This window comes from Perca flavescens, chromosome 18 (assembly GCF_004354835.1).
Source record: "Perca flavescens isolate YP-PL-M2 chromosome 18, PFLA_1.0, whole genome shotgun sequence".
Taxonomy (NCBI): domain Eukaryota; kingdom Metazoa; phylum Chordata; class Actinopteri; order Perciformes; family Percidae; genus Perca; species Perca flavescens.
In genome coordinates, this window is record NC_041348.1 from 20209769 (window position 1) to 20226819 (window position 17051).

General features: G+C 39.3%; 1 protein-coding gene across 1 annotated transcript in view; it reads right to left on the reverse strand.

The window, feature by feature from the left end:
- otofa (otoferlin a) overlaps positions 1–17051 on the reverse strand; it is a 77931-nt gene that overhangs the window by 34649 nt on the left and 26231 nt on the right. The window contains exons 3-5 of the mRNA XM_028605119.1: positions 16580–16668; positions 9237–9336; positions 4834–5033 (exon numbers count right to left, since the gene is read on the reverse strand). Of these exons, the coding sequence (XP_028460920.1) occupies positions 4834–5033; positions 9237–9336; positions 16580–16668 (389 nt within the window). The remainder of the gene's footprint in view (positions 1–4833; positions 5034–9236; positions 9337–16579; positions 16669–17051) is intronic.

Below are 17051 nucleotides of genomic sequence, written 5' to 3' on the forward strand. Positions count from 1 at the left end.
CCACATCAGGGCTTGGAACAGAAATTTAACAATGAGGGGAGCATACACTTCTGCACAGTGTTCAAATTTACATACTGTCCTATCACACAAGCCGAGAATAAGAACCAATGCAAACCACAGCAAACCACAAGAGCAGAGCTGACAAACACAAAACAGTCCATAGAGAGAATACAGCTACACAAGAAGATATGAGAAATGTCAAAAATTCAAAAGACAACTGCTTCAATCCAGCATCTGCCTCTGCAGAGGGAAACAAAAGAGAGCAGATGAACAATACATCCTTCAGATAATTTAAAACCTAGCATGAAAGACTGATAATGAAAAATCACATTTTATTGATGTTTTCCTTTTCATGCCACTCATTGCCAAGTCTTGAACAGAAATGGACTCTGTAAAGCTTTATCTGTGATTGCAGTGTGTCAGCAATGTGTCGATTCACTGATCTGAATATTTTTCATTTGCTGACAAGGACTTACGGTACTTTACATTTGAAAGCTGACAGCTTGCACAGTGTACAATAAATGCAAAGAGGTCTTATCTGGCAACATAAGTGAAAACACCTGTGCGGAAAGGGCCTCTAACAACCTATGAAAATAAAACACATGTATATCCAAGATGAATATATCTGTATAAGAATGTCATGCTTCTGTATTAGCTGACATACATGTTGTAATGAATGTTTCCACAGGGAGTCAGTGCTGCAATGAACAGATCAACTGAGATAAAGACGAGTGAGATACAAGGCCTCGCAACACCTGCACCACAGCGCCGTGTGATGACACATTATCAACATCTGATGCCAGAGCTGTCTTTGAAGACTCAGCAATTTACACTGATGGACAAATGAACCACACACTTGGCAAAAAAACATAATAAATAAATGAACACTTGTTTCAGTAAATTATCCTTTCAACAGAAGCTTTGCCTAGGCTGAATGTCTCCTTTGAGTGCCGATTTTAAGTTATGCAAATTAATCATGCATATTAAAAGGGTTTGAATAAACACAATGACTATTTACAGCAATATGTTTCAGCGAGGCAATACCAAATAATTCATGAATTGTTTTTATAAGAAAAACAAAACCTGTCCTGTTAGCCTGTTGCACCACTGTTAAATTAAAAGTATGATGACACTCCCCATTTTATCTCATTGACCCCCCCCCCCACCCCCCGTTCCCTAGTATTTGATGTCCACAGATCAAATGATAATTGGCGCTTAAATCCATTCTCTTTATGTCTGGCACATGTGCTCTTTTGCATGCACTATTCAACAGATCTGCTACACTGGCAGTAAAACCACACAGAGGGTGATTTATTATTAGGAATAACAAAACTCCTGCAAAGCCCGCTCATGCTGGTATTGCAGATAGCACAAAATGCTTCATGGGTACCGCCATAAATCATCCTGCAGGACCAGAGACGATGTAGAAGCTGCAGAAAGGAGAGGTGGTAGCAGTGGGATGGTCAATTTCGGGTGAAATTTAACTCAATTAAGGGGATGAGAAGGAAGCAATATACCTTAACAAGCCACCTACACTCCCTTGCAGCCATACTGTACAGTTATAATAAAATGTAATTCCCACTGAAAACACCAACGAGCACAAACTCTCCTGTAAGCAGCATGCATGACCTTTTACGCTGCAGCTGATATAACAGAAATAGACAGCAGTAGAACGTGCTACTTGTACCATGTATTGTATATACAGTTCTTCTGTTAATTATTCTTCCACCCTGCATTCACCAGCATGTCTCTCAAGAGTTTTAGGAATATAATATAACTCCTGTTCTCTCAAAGTGTTAAGTAAAAAGTCTCAAAAAGCCTTCTGGCAGCTGATGACACAATTTTTTTCTATCTAATATTAAAATATTAACAGGGAGGGACACGTAACTCTCCAAGACATTGTCAGATGTGTCTCACTTAATGAAAAATGATTACTGATGAGGTGACATTGTTGAGAATTGTTGCATCTGTATGAAAGAGAAGGTAAAACAGACACACAAAACCACAAACCTAAAAGATGGGAAATATACCTTGAGGCTAAACTGTTAATGACATTCTCATCCTCTTTTTCTGATAGATTCATCCCCGGTTATAATCTCCTGCATATTAAAACTTCTTTACAATTATAAGAACAATTGACACTGGCCAAAGAGTGCCAGAATTCAGGACACAATAAAACATCTTTAAAGAGTTTAAATCTGAAAAAGTCTCAACCAGAAATAAACTGAGCAGCTGGTAATTCACGATATATAGGGGTTTAAATGAGAAGTGGCAAGGCTATTACAATTTTTCCCCAAGCCCATCAGTCTGGCCAACACAGATGTGAGGTGGAATAGAGGTCGATTTGTTGGCTAGGATAGGAGTTACTTGATAATTCTCAGCAACTTGCAACACTTTTTCAGACGAAAGCCCTACGGCAGCCCTTACAAAGTCTGACTGACAGCTCTGTGCAACCACGGCAACTAGATGACAGGTGCCCTTGACAAACAGCAAGGAATGAAGGCTTGTTCACCTGAAGAAAGGTGAGGAAATGTAATGAAATTTAATACATCAGTTTAAACTTTGTGAGTTTGGTGACTACTTTCATTCCACTTTTATTGAATCATTTTAAAGTTTTTTTCCACACCTGTACTTCTTTGTTGATCAAATCCAGTATCTGTTGTATAACACCCATGGGATGCTCTGAAACTTAGATTAGTGAAACTTTCTTGTTTTCCTCGGGCTGTTTCGAGTCTCACATCGACAGACCCTGAACAGTTTTTAATTTTATGCTGTAAAATAGTGCAACTTTGCCGTTCACTGTCAACAAACAAACATGCACCCAGCAGCATTCAGCCTCACACATACACAATTTTTATGGATTTAGGGTTTTTTGGCTGTGCAGATAGTCTTAGTGGAAATCGATACCACCCACAGATAATTTCAGATACTATTCAGCAAAAACACAACAAACAAACCACAGAGGAAGATCACGTAAGTAAGTTTAGTGCTGTAGGGCAGAGAGTCTTACAGTTTTTCGTACTAAATCTATATAACCTTGTACAGCCTGGGATTACTTGTCTTTTATTATTAACTAACATATGCAATGCATTCTAAACTGTATAAACAGGCCTTGACAAAGCTGTAAGTGACAAGCAAGGTTCACATCCACCCAGTGCAAATGAAATCCATTTATTATTTTTAACCCTACGAGTGCTGGTGTAAAAATTGTAGAGAAAAGTATCCTTCATTTCAACATTGCTTTTTTAAAATACATTATTTCTGAACACTTTAAAGAGTACTCAAACGATTAAGCGTCCATCCATCGTCATCCACTTATCTAGGGTCGGGTCACTGGGGCAGCAGCTCCAGCAGGGGAGCCCAAACTTCCCTTTACCGAGCCACATTAGCCAGCTCTAACTGGGAGATCCCGAGGCAAGAAGCTGCCAGGGTGGAGATATAATCTCTCCACCTAGTCCTGGGTCTTCCCTGAGGCCTTTTCCAATCTGGACGTGCCTGGAACACCTCCCTAGGGAGGCGCCCAGGGGGCATTCTTACCAGATGCCCAAACCACCTTAACTGGCTCTGTGCAAAGGAGCAGCGGCTCTACTCCGAGTTCCTCACGGATGACTATATGCTTTTCACCATATCTCTAAGAGAGACGCCAGCCACCCTCCTGAGGAAATTTTGGCCGCTTGTACCCTGGATCTTGTTCTTTCGGTTATGATCCAGCCTTCATGACCATAGGTGAGGGTAGGAACGAAAACTGACTGGTAGATCGAGAGCTTTGCGTCCTGGCTCAGCTCTCTTTTTATCACAACCGTGCAATAAAGTGAATACAATACCGCCCCGCTGCGCCGATTCTCCTGCCAATCTCTCTCTCTCCATTGTCCCCTCACTCGCGAACAAGACCGCAAGGTACTTGAACTCCTTCACTTGGGGTAAGGACTCATTCCCTACCTGGAGTAGGCACTCCATCGGTTTCCAATTTAGCATTGCATTCCTATAACATAGTTTGACTCACAATGACTCAACAAAATTTTTTTAAATCTTTGCAGCAGAACCAGAGATATCGTTATATTGACATGTTTCATTCCACACTTCTTCTGCTGCTGACTGACTTCAGCCCCAACCGTTACTGAAATCACTTGAGGCAATTGATCAGATTTCCTGCGGTTCCCTCTAGAGCCACGCTTTACAAAACTTTTTCCCATATACAGTAGTACTACACAACACCTGTAAACATACACATATGTGGAGTCCCCCTTTAACTTGAGTACCTCTGATGTGCCAAATTTAAATGTAAATATTAAAGATTTAAAAATAACTTTGAATCAAACAGTTAATGTTTTCTTCATAACTCAAAGCCCCCTTCCAACTGCACTGCTTAGTTAATTAAAACCTTGCACAAACATTGACCACGGCCACGTCTGCATACTATACTAACACTAAATCTGCTCTTAACTGGGGTTTTGGGCATCAATGTCTAGCCACTACATTCTTTGGCGGGTCTGCCCATTGTCATTAAGCACAGAACTCCACATGTGGCCCTTCATAATAGTGACAGATGTTAAATCAGCTGGACAGCATGAAGCCTCATCAACGTGTGAATACATCTGTCAACCTCAACACTTTTAAGTTATTTTCTCACCCATGTGTATCTCAGTAGCACCGTTATTGTTAACAATCTCTTAAAACCTGAAGTGCATTATTAAAACAACAATTCTTGTTTGCGGTTTTGGAAAGTCATCAAATGAATTTTTTGGGGGGCAAATCAATAGCATTTCACAGCCTGATTCACTGTAACCTAAAGTAGTCGAGTTATCATGAAGATAGTTTGTGTGTTTGACTTACTTCCTGAAGGTGGGTATGGATCCCTGTAAGGACCGTCCAGGAGACGTGCCCGACCCGTGGCTTTGTCCTGACAGCAGGCTGTCTGTTTCAAAGGCAAACATCCCGTCACGGTCGTCAGGAACATCCAGGAACTCCCCGTCGCTCCACACTCCCACTGTGCCATCCATCGACTGGTATCTAATCTCTATGGTAACGCTGGTCTGAAAACAGAACAAAAGCAGATGAAAATGAGCATTTATTATCAGCATAGTTAATACGCCTTCCCTTCCATACAGTGTTGATATTTCACTTTAAAGCATTTGGTGGAAAGATCATTTTATTTCACCTTCCATCTGCTTCTGATGTGTACATTACCACCAAAATCTAATCAAAGGACTTTGTGACGTGTCATATTTAGGAACTCCTACAATGCCAAAAATTGGAAGCACAATTAACGTCCCTGAGCCTGCTATAATTTGTTTGTCAGTGCAACTTTAGTGATTCTGCACATTTTCATCTGGCACTATCATCACGTCAAAATAGAAATTTGAACTTTGGTTTATGACCTAATACCTGCAACTGATGACATCTCTATCACCCTGCAACTAATGACATCTATTTCACCCTCAACTTTGTGTACTTTGTATTTAGTGCTAATTAGCAAATGTTGGCATGCTACCACGCTAAACTCAGATGGTTAACATGGTAAACATTATAGCTGCTAACATCAGCGTGTTAGCATTGTCATTTTGACCATGTTAGCATGCTGATGTTAGCATTTACGGCAGAGTTATCTGTTTTATGTAAAACACTTTGTAACAGTGATTTTGAGAAGTGCTTAATAAACTTGTTATTATTAATAGGCTATAAAAGGAATTTGACAGATCAAAAAACATAGTTATTCTTTATCTTGGGGTTTATGTAAATTATATATGTATGCATTTATGGTTGTCTACAAATGTTTTGGGTTTGCGATTTTCAACTCAAGATGGCCTGGTGTATCCGGTACCTTTCTTCCTGACCTCAACAGGGAGTAAAGGCTGTTACCCGGGTGGTTTGGATTTTTAATGATTGTCCCAGCCTTATTCTTGCAGCGCCTGGTGTAAATATCCTTTAGGCAGGGTAGGGCACTGCCTATTGTTCAACACAACACACAGATAACACCCCACCCACTGTGGCACTGTGACAGGATATTTATAAATCTGCAGTGAAAGAGTCCGGTAAAAAACAGTCAACACCTTAAAGCTTAGTCTCGGCTTATCTAAAGCAATCTATTTAATTGTGTTTAGAAAAAGCTCTCAGTATAGACAACAACATTTGACAGTGATATAAATCATCTCTTCTACCTGGTATTTGCTGAGGGAATTCAGATTGAAAGTGAGTGTTAGTTTAAACCAGGCGAGACACAGTGGTGACACTATAGTTTGTCTTTGGTGTCTTCTGGGGAGTTGTGTTTGGACAAATATTATCCTCCTAACACTGACCTCATCTTTATTACGGAGCAGCCAATTTATTTTACTGACAAAGACGGATGACGAGAAAATATATTGTGGACTCTCATTCCCCTTTCTCCCTCCATGTCGCTCTCTCTTTCTTAGATCCTCGTAAGGCAATCACTGTAGTCCACCACGAGTTAGATTTGTCACTATGGCAACCACACCAGTGCAGTTGTAGGTAAGATGTTCGGATGTCGGATTTAGTTTATTCCTACAGGAATGTAGAGTACTGAAATTCTTTTAATTCTTCTAATTAATTGTGTGATTTTGTATGTGTGTTGTTTGTGTGTGTGTGTGTGTGTGTGTGTGTGTGTGTGTGTGTGTGTGTGTGTGTGTGTGTATAGTGTAAACCCTAAAGGAAATTGATGGCTTATTGCAAATTTGGTAAGACTGTGTGTCGGAGTTCAGCTGCCGGTGCTGCCTGTGTTGCTGCTTCACTGCATGGCCTGCCTTCCTTTACACACCCCGGCCTGCTCTGAGCTCGATTGAGCTCCGTTACGGCTTGCAGCCCACAGCACTCCATACCCGCGCAAAGTCACCGTTTTGGGGTTAATGGACCAAACGCTGCTGCGCTGACAGAGCTCCAGGGCCTGCAGCTCCCCTCTTCCTGCTAGCTAAATGGCCCGTGTGTGAGAGTGATAGCGCGGTCAGCGAGCTTGTTACACCAGCAATCTCTTACAACAGTTCCAGTTAATCTTGGCTGGCTGTCAGCATAACTAGCTATATTTACAGTTTACAAGAATTTTGTCACGCCACTTATACAACATATCTCTAAAGGTCTTATAAAGCTAACCGATTTCAAGTTAATGAATTTTAGTGAAGATTAGGGGTTTCGTTATCTATGACTGTCCCTTCAATCCTAGCTATGTGTAGCTAGCTACAAATCACAGATAGTTAGCTTCATTTTTGGCGTAATTTCTGTATATTTACAGTTTGAATTTCATCACGCCACTTATACAACATCTCCCTAAATGTCTTATAAAGCTAACAACGGTGTCCGATTTCAAATTAATGAATTTTTGTGAACAGTGGGGGTTTCGTTAGCTATGACTGTCCCTTCATTCCTAGCTATGTGTAGCTAGCTACAAATCACGGATAGTTAGCTTCATTTTTGGCGTAATTTCTGTATATTTACAGTTTGAATTTCACCACGCCACTTATACAACATCTCCCTAAATGTCTTATAAAGCTAACAACGGTGTCCGATTTCAAATTAATAAATTTTTGTGAACAGTGGGGTTTTCGTTAGCTATGACTGTCCCTTCAATCCTCGCTATGTGTAGCTAGCTACAAATCACGGATAGTTAGCTTCATTTTTGGCATAATTTCTGTATATTTACAGTTTGAATTTCATCACGCCAACAAGCTCGCTGACCGTGCTCTCACTCACACACCGGGCATTTAGCTAGCAGGAAGAGGGGAGCTGCAGGCCCTGGAGCTCTGTCTGAGCACCAGCGTTTAGTAGTCCATTATCCAAAAACCGGTGACTTTGCACGGGTATGAAGTGCCGTGGGCTGCCAGTCGTGACGGAGCTTCAAGTACCCCAGAGCAGCTCGGGATGTGTGAAGGAAGGCAGTGACCATTCTCTTAATACACCCATGGGCTGACAAAGGTTCTGGTTTTTGGGAGGTTGACGTCAACTTCCAGCTTTGTTGGGATTCGCCCGTTTTCAGCGGCAGTTTCAAAATATGAGATTTTCATAGTAAAGGGGTGTCAATGGGACTTTGAGCTTCTATCTATGTCCTATTTACCCACCGAACTGTTGTTATTCAACTATGACAGGGTAAAATTGGTTTTGCATTCTATCACCCCTTTAAAATTTCATACGGTTAAGTTCTCCCTCACACATCCTATTGTACTGCTCTCATTTACACACACATATTCACTCTTACATTATGTATTCACCTGCAAAATCATCCTCACACTCATGCTCACCACTGAGCTGCTCTCAGTTCAGATGTTCTAAACACAATTTCCAATCAATAGAGAATATCAGGATTAATGGTAATGACCTTAGTGTCCTAAGGTGCTGATGTTGCTAAGAGACTGTTGTATTTTCATCAGATCCCGCAGGTCTTTCAAAGCCGGTGCCTTTATAGGTCAGAGGAGGGCTGTTATTGCCACTGCTGCAGGTGCAAAGGAAGATTTATTTCTCCATTTAATGTTCCCTTATTTGCTTGTGAATGCATTTTGCGGACTAATACAATTTTATTTCAATTATATGGCTGTAAGGTAAGTCATATCATTTTACAAATGTTGTCTGTTTGATATTAGATTTTGTAATTTATTTTTGGACTCTAGTTTTCCCCTTTAATTTTCCTCATCACATTAAATATATTATGTACCAGTTGTTTTATGGCTGCCCCATATTAAAGTATTCTATGATGGTGCATCATTTGTACACCCTTACATTTCATCCTGACATGTTTGGTATTTTTGGAAACCAGGCATCTCCACTTGAATTTCAAATTTGTTTTTTTGCCTGTACCGCATTAGTTTGTTCTGATGGGTTCAGTGGGGTTGAAGAGGCGTCATGTAAATGGTGTTTACTCCTCATTTTGGATGTCCAAATAACAAACCCATAGCAGTTGATAAACCTGCATTAAGTCTAAAGACTAACTTATTTCCTCTTTTTATTTATTTGTTTATTTTCTTTTATTTTTCTTTTACAAATTACCATGTCTACTTATGAAGTAGTTGGTGAAAATGATTTATACATCCAGCAAATACATAGCAACATAGCATTCCTTTGGAGTTGTCCCATATTCACTCTGCTTTCAGCTCTGTTTTCTTCTCCACCAGCGTTACTCATTAAAATGAGATGCAGAGATATGAAAAAGCTCTACAAATATGTTAACATTCCCACTGTGCAACCCCTGTAGATGGCTGACACTTCGATGTGAGAGCAGTGTCTAGCTTTAGATTTACCTTTATTGACGTGTTGTTATCGTCGATGAGTGTGTCGGTCAGCTCTAGGTGTCCCTCTTCAGCCACCTTCTGAAGTACCATACAGAAAGTCCCCACCAGTCTGCAGGGAAACATCAACAGAGAGTCACTCAGGCTAAACACAAATCAGTGAGATCAATACATGGCATTACATAAATATGGTGGTCTTTGTTTCTTCTCTTCACATCTGTTTTACCTCTGTGTACTTTTTTAGTCTCTTTTAGTAGTTGTCACATCCCTAGTTTATCTACTTGTTCAGTCAACTAATAAACACAAATAATACTTTGGTATTCACCAAAAACATCTGGTCTCACCAGTTATCATCTGGCTCACTACAGTATGTCACTCCTCGAAGCAATTTAAAGGAAGTAGATAGCAGCTCAAATACACACACACACACACACACACACACACACACACGCACGCACGCACACACACACACACACACACACACACACACACACACACACACACACACACACACACACACACACACACACAGCCAATCAGTCTTCCTTTCACCCTTCACCTATCATGTCTTCTTTTTTTAACCTTATTTTGTACAAAACTGTGAGAAGTATGGTGAGAAACACTGGACACAAATATAGCATTTGTCAGATTGGAACATATTAACACACATTTAAAAATACCCTGTAATGTGAAAGATGCTAATACTGCTGATCCCACTGAGAATCAATTTTCCAATTCTGTAGCTTTAGCTGCTTTCACCTCAGTTTATTGGTTTGGTTTGTTAATCCCTATGGCTGCCTCCATACTGCAGTTTAAGAGCTGCTTGTATAAAACAAACCATGAGCAGCCACACCCAGCTCAAGAGTTCAGACCAGCTGATTGCAAACTGCACTGCCCTGTGTGAATTTGCATTCAGTGGTGTTTGCCTCATAATATACTACAAGAAAACACTTTTACAAATGTAGATGCCTAAAAAAACAAAATGTAAGTCTGACAAGTCAAATTAAAACATTAACATCAATTTTTTTTTTCTTGTGTAAAACCTCATGGTTGTATTAATGCATTATTTCAGTATAGTTTTGCCACATTCAAGTTGTATCGGAGTTATTGTAAACACCAGTTTCTGATTTGTAAATATTGTTCTTATCAACATCCACGTCATATTTATAAGTCCTTATTTCAAGGTAATTAAATCCCATGTATTGGATATAGAGCTTTATTGTCAATGCATAGTATTTTTAACCCTCATATAACCAACTCTGCAATCAGGAAGCATACTGGTTTGAGCTAGGTTAATTTCTATGCTGCCCAAGGATCCTCCATAGAAAATAACAGTGGGAAGAAACCCAGTACATTCCCTATTCAGCTAGCCAATTAGAGCTGGTGAATAATTTACAGAGTTTCCCCAAAACAGTGTGTTGTTCGCAGAGCAATCAGCAACACAAAGACCATGCAGCACAGCCCACACTGAGCCACAGTCATTTCTACTGTAATGGTCACTAGCTCACACAACACACACACACCACACACACACCACACACACACCACACACACACACACACACACACACACACACACACACACACACACACACACACACACACACACACACACACACAGCTATTATTCTTTCACTCTCCCTAGATCAACTGTACGGAAAGGAATTCTCATGCTCTTTCTCTCTGTAAATGAGTGTAAAAAACCTTAGTCCAAAGTTGTTCTCTAAATCAGATTCCTTTGTCAGGTCATGAGGTCCTGAGTTCAAACCTTTTTACAGTAAAGGCAGTGCTACTCACAACACTGCTCTGATAAATGAAGTTGATTGATTCGAAGAAATTACCAAAAGAGTTTTCATTTCTGTCTCAGGCATTAGCTGACTTGGTAAAGCATGCACCTTGTTGACTGAGCATTGTAAGATTGAGTCCCCACAGTGCCAGAGGACATATACATTTAAGATATTCTTGTGTTTATGATATTCTTAAGTTGTGAGCAATAGCACCTGGCTTCCTCCAGTTAATGCAGCTTTTGCAGTGTTAATATGCACTCATCAAATCTTGCCAGATCTCACATGCATTTTCTACAGTAAATGCATGTTCTTGTCCATCTCCCTCTTTCTTTATCTCCATCTATGTCCTCACCTATACTTTCTCTTTTGTCTGGAATTGGTGGTGACGAATTCAACGTACACTTGAAAGTGAGTCTACATCGGTCAGCAGAGCTTCAAAACTTAATAATGAGGTAAATTGAATCTATCAAGTTAAGTATGCGCTCCCCTTCAGGCTCTGGCAGATGCTTTCTCTGTGAAGGTGCATGTCTGCCAGGCTCCCCACTGAATCACTCCATGCTCAACTTTACAGGCTTGACGTTACTCAAGAAGAAATTAATGGTTTAGTGCAGTCAGCTTTATCTTTGAAGATAAAAAACATCTGCACCTCTGAGCTATATCACTAAAAATACTAACCCACCACAATATAATCCTCTTTTCTTCTCTAGACAGTGGTGACCAATATGTCCAGCAAACGGTCTATCATTTCCTTTCCGCTATTGTAACGTGTGTACAAGTGTTGAATAATTGAACTGAGCAGGGCCTATCATGTTCTGGCTCACTTTTTAGCACTTCTAAAGGTGGCATTCATTATTGATTGTAGTTCTGCAAACAATTTACTTTCATCTGCTTTATAATTCAGAGCTCCCTTCCCTTTCAATTTGTATTATTTTTCTTTGTGTGCCTCAAGTTTCTTTTGCAAATTGATGCGTGACTATGACGAAATCTCTGGCTCAGGTGAACTTGAAGATAGCTTTGAAATGTAAAATATTTTTTCCAACTCAAATAGAGTTGTTCTCAAGTTTGCAGTGCACTAATCCACCTCAGCTGCTGGTAACTCAGCTTGAGGACAGTGTGAAAGGAAAATGTTACAGCTGACAGGTGTGTGTGATTTGGCCAAGGAGCAGCTTCTGCCAAGCACTGCCCCCCACCGGTGTACACACACTGATGTGAACATGAGAACATTCAGCAAACATGTCTTTGACTGGTGTTCAAGGATGAATATCTATTGATTTACGTGGACGCAATCAATATTCCAGTGTTTCACACAAACCACAAACAATAAAAAAAAAGCTATTAAGACTTGTTCTTGGCTGTCAGTGTCCATCAGCTTGTCATGCCATGTCTGGGTGTGTGGTTAGAAGCAGTAACATTTCTCTTGTTGATCCTACAAGCATAAGTGTTGTTCCACGTTCACAGCAGTAGTGTTGTAGAACAAAATAAGCATACAAATGTAATGTAAACACAGTATGACCCACATTTGGTTTATTCAAATGTCAGTCTGTAAAAAGTAATAATGGAGTTATTTTTTTTCAATATACTACAGTGCCTGGTATTTTAAAGATGCAATTAGAGATGGGTGATGATGGTATATGTAATTTTGATGATGATAAAACCTTTTACATAGGTCTTTGTAAATTGTATGGTTTAGACCTACTCTATACTATCATGAGATAACTCCTGTTGTGATTTAAAATAATTAAAATAAAATTGAATTGAATCTCATCTCAGAGCGAACTGGTTTCTGTAAAATTAAAAGCCCATTATAAAGATAGAACAGGGAAAAAGTTTAACAAGTTTAAAATATTGAAATTGTATAGCCTACTCACTCTTAAAACAATAAAGAAAGTAGTTCAAAATTGTTGCAAAGTTTTAAATTTTTTCAAAAAACAACTCATATACCCCCAGAATTTTACATTTTAAACTAAATACTGTTCTTTTCCCAGATCTGTTTGTGCCATGGATTATGTCTGCAGAAGAGGAACAGCACAAATAAATTTTTTAGTATTCAAGGCTGACATTCAGATAACCCCACTGTCGGACTTAATTCATTCTCATTTGGTTTTATAATAATCTTAGGGTGTGCAGGAGTGTCGCAAGCAATCACCAAGATGCATCTACAACATCTCATCTTCAGTCTCGTATTGCTTCCAATCCAATTAAAAATTTTAAATCACCCACTTTTAACTGTCAGTGTATGAGCTCTATGTACCAGCATACATAAGTTTTTCTTAAAGTGCTCATGTGATGCTCATCTTCAGGTTCATAATTGTATTTAGAAATTGTACCAGAATAGGTTTACATGGTTTAATTTTCAAAAAACACCATATTTTTGTCCATATTTTTTGTCATACTGTGTGTTGAGCTCTCTGTTTTAGCTACCAAGTGAGGCATCACACTTCTATTCCATCTTTGTTGGGAGGTGCACATGCGCAGTAGCTAGGTAAGGACAACCAGCCAGCCAGAAACAGAGTATGAGGGCGTGCCACGCTAGCATATTGGAGGGCATTATAACTGTGTGTTACTAAGTTACGCACGTTTGTCACGGAAGTAAAGTCTGGACTACAATTGAGCTTTTTGGAGCAGTTTGGGAACAGTGTTTTCTGTTGGAGATGGTAAGTCCCTTTGGGGTGGACTTTGGACGTTTTTACTTTGTAAACCTATAACATGCACAAAAAAAGATGTATAACACAATAAAGGTAAGAGAAAAAGCCAAAAAGGACAATATGAGCACTTTAAATGTCATTATGACTGGACCATTGCACTTTTCTTAGCTGTCTTAACCAAAAAGCTTTTAGGCTCCAAAGTGTCCTCAACTCAGCTGCCATTCAGGTTACACAGGTGGCTACATTTTAGCCCCCTGTACTTCCTCCCTATGCACAAAGTGTTGCTTCAGGTGATATATGAAATAACATCCGGAAAGTCCAGTAGTATATCTGTGAGTTAAGGCTTATCACTGACAATGTAAACCTGCAAAGCGGTTTATAACACTGTGAGATAGGAGTTTACCATTGTGGAAAGTTATCACAAGGTATTGCAAGGTAAAGTAAAACATGTACTGAGCTTGCTGCAAAACATCTGATCATCTGATAATAAAATTAATAATTACAATTACAATTCTAAGAACCCCCTGATGTTTCTCAATAGACCCCCTGGGAGCCACTGACCTCTGAAGATCTTGACTATATAATCACACAACCTTTCTTTGCTCCAGTGCTCAGTAACTCTCACACAGTCTACTCCACAGCGTGCAAAATATAAAAGCATCTTTCAGCCACAGGGGAAAACAAATCATAAAACATGGTCTATATGCCACTACGGAACAAAGACCATGCCGCATTATTGCTATCTCTTTGTGTTGTGGTAATGTGATATGGTCGCACAGTGTGACACACTGGCCTTACAGTGTGTTGGTGCAGACAGTAATGAAGCAGATCAGTTAGCCTGGTAATGATGCTGCTTGTGGACATATGGAGCAGGTGTGAGAACATGACTATGACTCATCTTAAATTATTTACCCACTTAAATATGTGCAGGGTTGTGCTGTGTGTGTGTGTGTGTGTGCGTGTGTGTGTGTGTGCAGGTACATGCAAGAGTGCTTGTTAATGCACACACGTTTTAGTGTATATTTTGCTTGTGTATGTGCATTTGAGGTCGTGGCCCTATCAAGCATTAGGTGGATGGCAAAAGTTTCTTAATTGCATCAGGTTTAAAAATAGTAAATCAATTTTTCTTTTTTTTGCTTATTTTCTCTCTGGAATCCTCCATCTCTGTGCTATATTGTAACTGGCTTTGAGTACTCAATGTTTTGGTCTGCACCATAGAAATACAATTTTATTTTACAATAGAAATGATCTGCACCAACTGAATGATGAAATACTGGTTCCAGACTGCTGTCCATGTCATAAAAAAACAACAAGGCTAATCAGAGCTTTGTAAACTAGATTAAGAATAGGGATCTTCCTGTGTCAGAACTAGAAAAATAGCAACAGAAAATTTTAGCATGTTAGCATGTTATAATTTGCTATTTAGCACTAGCACAAAGCACAGTTGAGACAGATGAGAATGTCATTAGTTTCGCTGAAGGATTGGGCAAATTGAGATTTTGACCTGATAAAAGATGAAAAGTTAAGGAACACTAAAGTTACTGAAATTCATCCTAAGCAAATCTTAATGCATATACAAAATGTCATGACAATCCGTCAAATAGTTGTCGAAATATTTACTAAAAAACACAAATGAGAACTTCATGGTTGTGCTGGAGGAAAAGACAGGAGGGTCACAAAATTTGGCATGATTCATACTCAGGGAACCATGAATGTCTGAGCAAAATGTTGTGCCCATACATTTATTAATTGTTGATATTAATAGATATTTCACAGGATAAGTGAAAACTTAACCTGGGCTTACAAGTTTTCTGGGTTGAAAAAAAATGGTACTACTTTTAAACTTGATGCAATTAAGAAACATTTCCATCCACTCACTGCTTGATAACGACACTATCTCAAATTCACATGCCCGTACACAAGCAACATATATATTAAAACAAATGTGTGCACATAAACAAGTACTCTTGCACGCAAAGACACTTACAGTCACACCTACACACACGCACAACACAATCCGGCACTCATTTAAGTGGGTATAAAATTCAAGATGAGTTATTGCTCATGTTGTTCTCACACTTAAGAGAAAACTTTGACATGCTGGTGGTGCTAGATAAAAAGTGAGGAGATTGACAGTCATTAGAATACATTCTTTGGGCTCCAAGATATTTCTGTAACAAATTTCCTGGTAATTCATTGTATAATGACTACAGTTGAAAATTAGCCAACTGGCTAACATTGGAGCATTTACAGAAATGTTGATTAATGTGCATTGTCCTAATCAAATAAATAAATCTAAAAAAAAAAAAAAAAAAAAAAAAAAGATCTGATGGATTTGTTACTGTCACAGGAGACAGACACAGGCACAACCAGCATATGTCTTACCAGATCTGGACACATCAGCCTGAGTTGCTACAGTGCAAGATACACTTCAAGGGAAACTAAGATGAAGAAAACAAGAAAATGAGGAGTAGGAGTAAAGGGAAATTACTTAATTAGCCAGTTTTCACCATTGCCTCTACACTAATGATTTCTTTGGAGAAATTGCAGCATGTGATCCCAGCTGCATCATCCACTTAAGCACCCTGTGTGCTTCTCCTGTTTTGATTGTTCGGAGAGTGTAAAGTGAAAAATATGCCCATTATTGAAGATCTAATGTGGTTTCATTACCTCCACTCCGCTCCTCATGTGAAACTCACTCATGGCCAGCTTTGTGGTTTGGAGTCTTTTACACACACAATTGAATCAATTTAGAACAAGCTTTCAGGGAATACAAGCGTATTCTGTGTATCGGTCTGAATCAGTCACAGGCTGTGACAGGAAGTCAGGAAGGGAGATGAAGCCACAAACTGTTTACTCATAAATGCTGTTTGCTGTGGTAAATGTGGTTAAAGAACAGTCTGGGAGCAGTGGTACAACCTTACCTGTTGGAGAAAACTTTGCTGTAATTGTACACTTGGATCTCCAGCATCTCGTTTCCATCCAGTCTGCTGGCAATAGGCCATCGAAATACCTGTAAAAAAAGAGAGAATATAATGGGTTTAGAAGATAGTAGGGCTTCAACTAAACTATATTTATTATATATTAATCAATCAATTCAAAGTTTTAATTCAAAGTCTATAAAAGTAAAAAAAAAGTAAAAAGGCTTGTCCAATTAGACTTCTTCAAATGTCTTGTTTTGTCCGACCAACAACCATAACAGTTGGAACCAGAAGCAGATTTTTGTTTTATGATCAACAATTTACTGCTCACTATGGAGTAAACTAGTTAGTGTCTAAAATGAGTCCCCAAACAGAAGGCTTCATGTCAGCATGCATATGTTCCTCTGAAGGGTCCGTAGGTTGAAAAGAATCCCCACCAGAAACAGAGGTGCTGTTCTGGAGGGAATAATACACT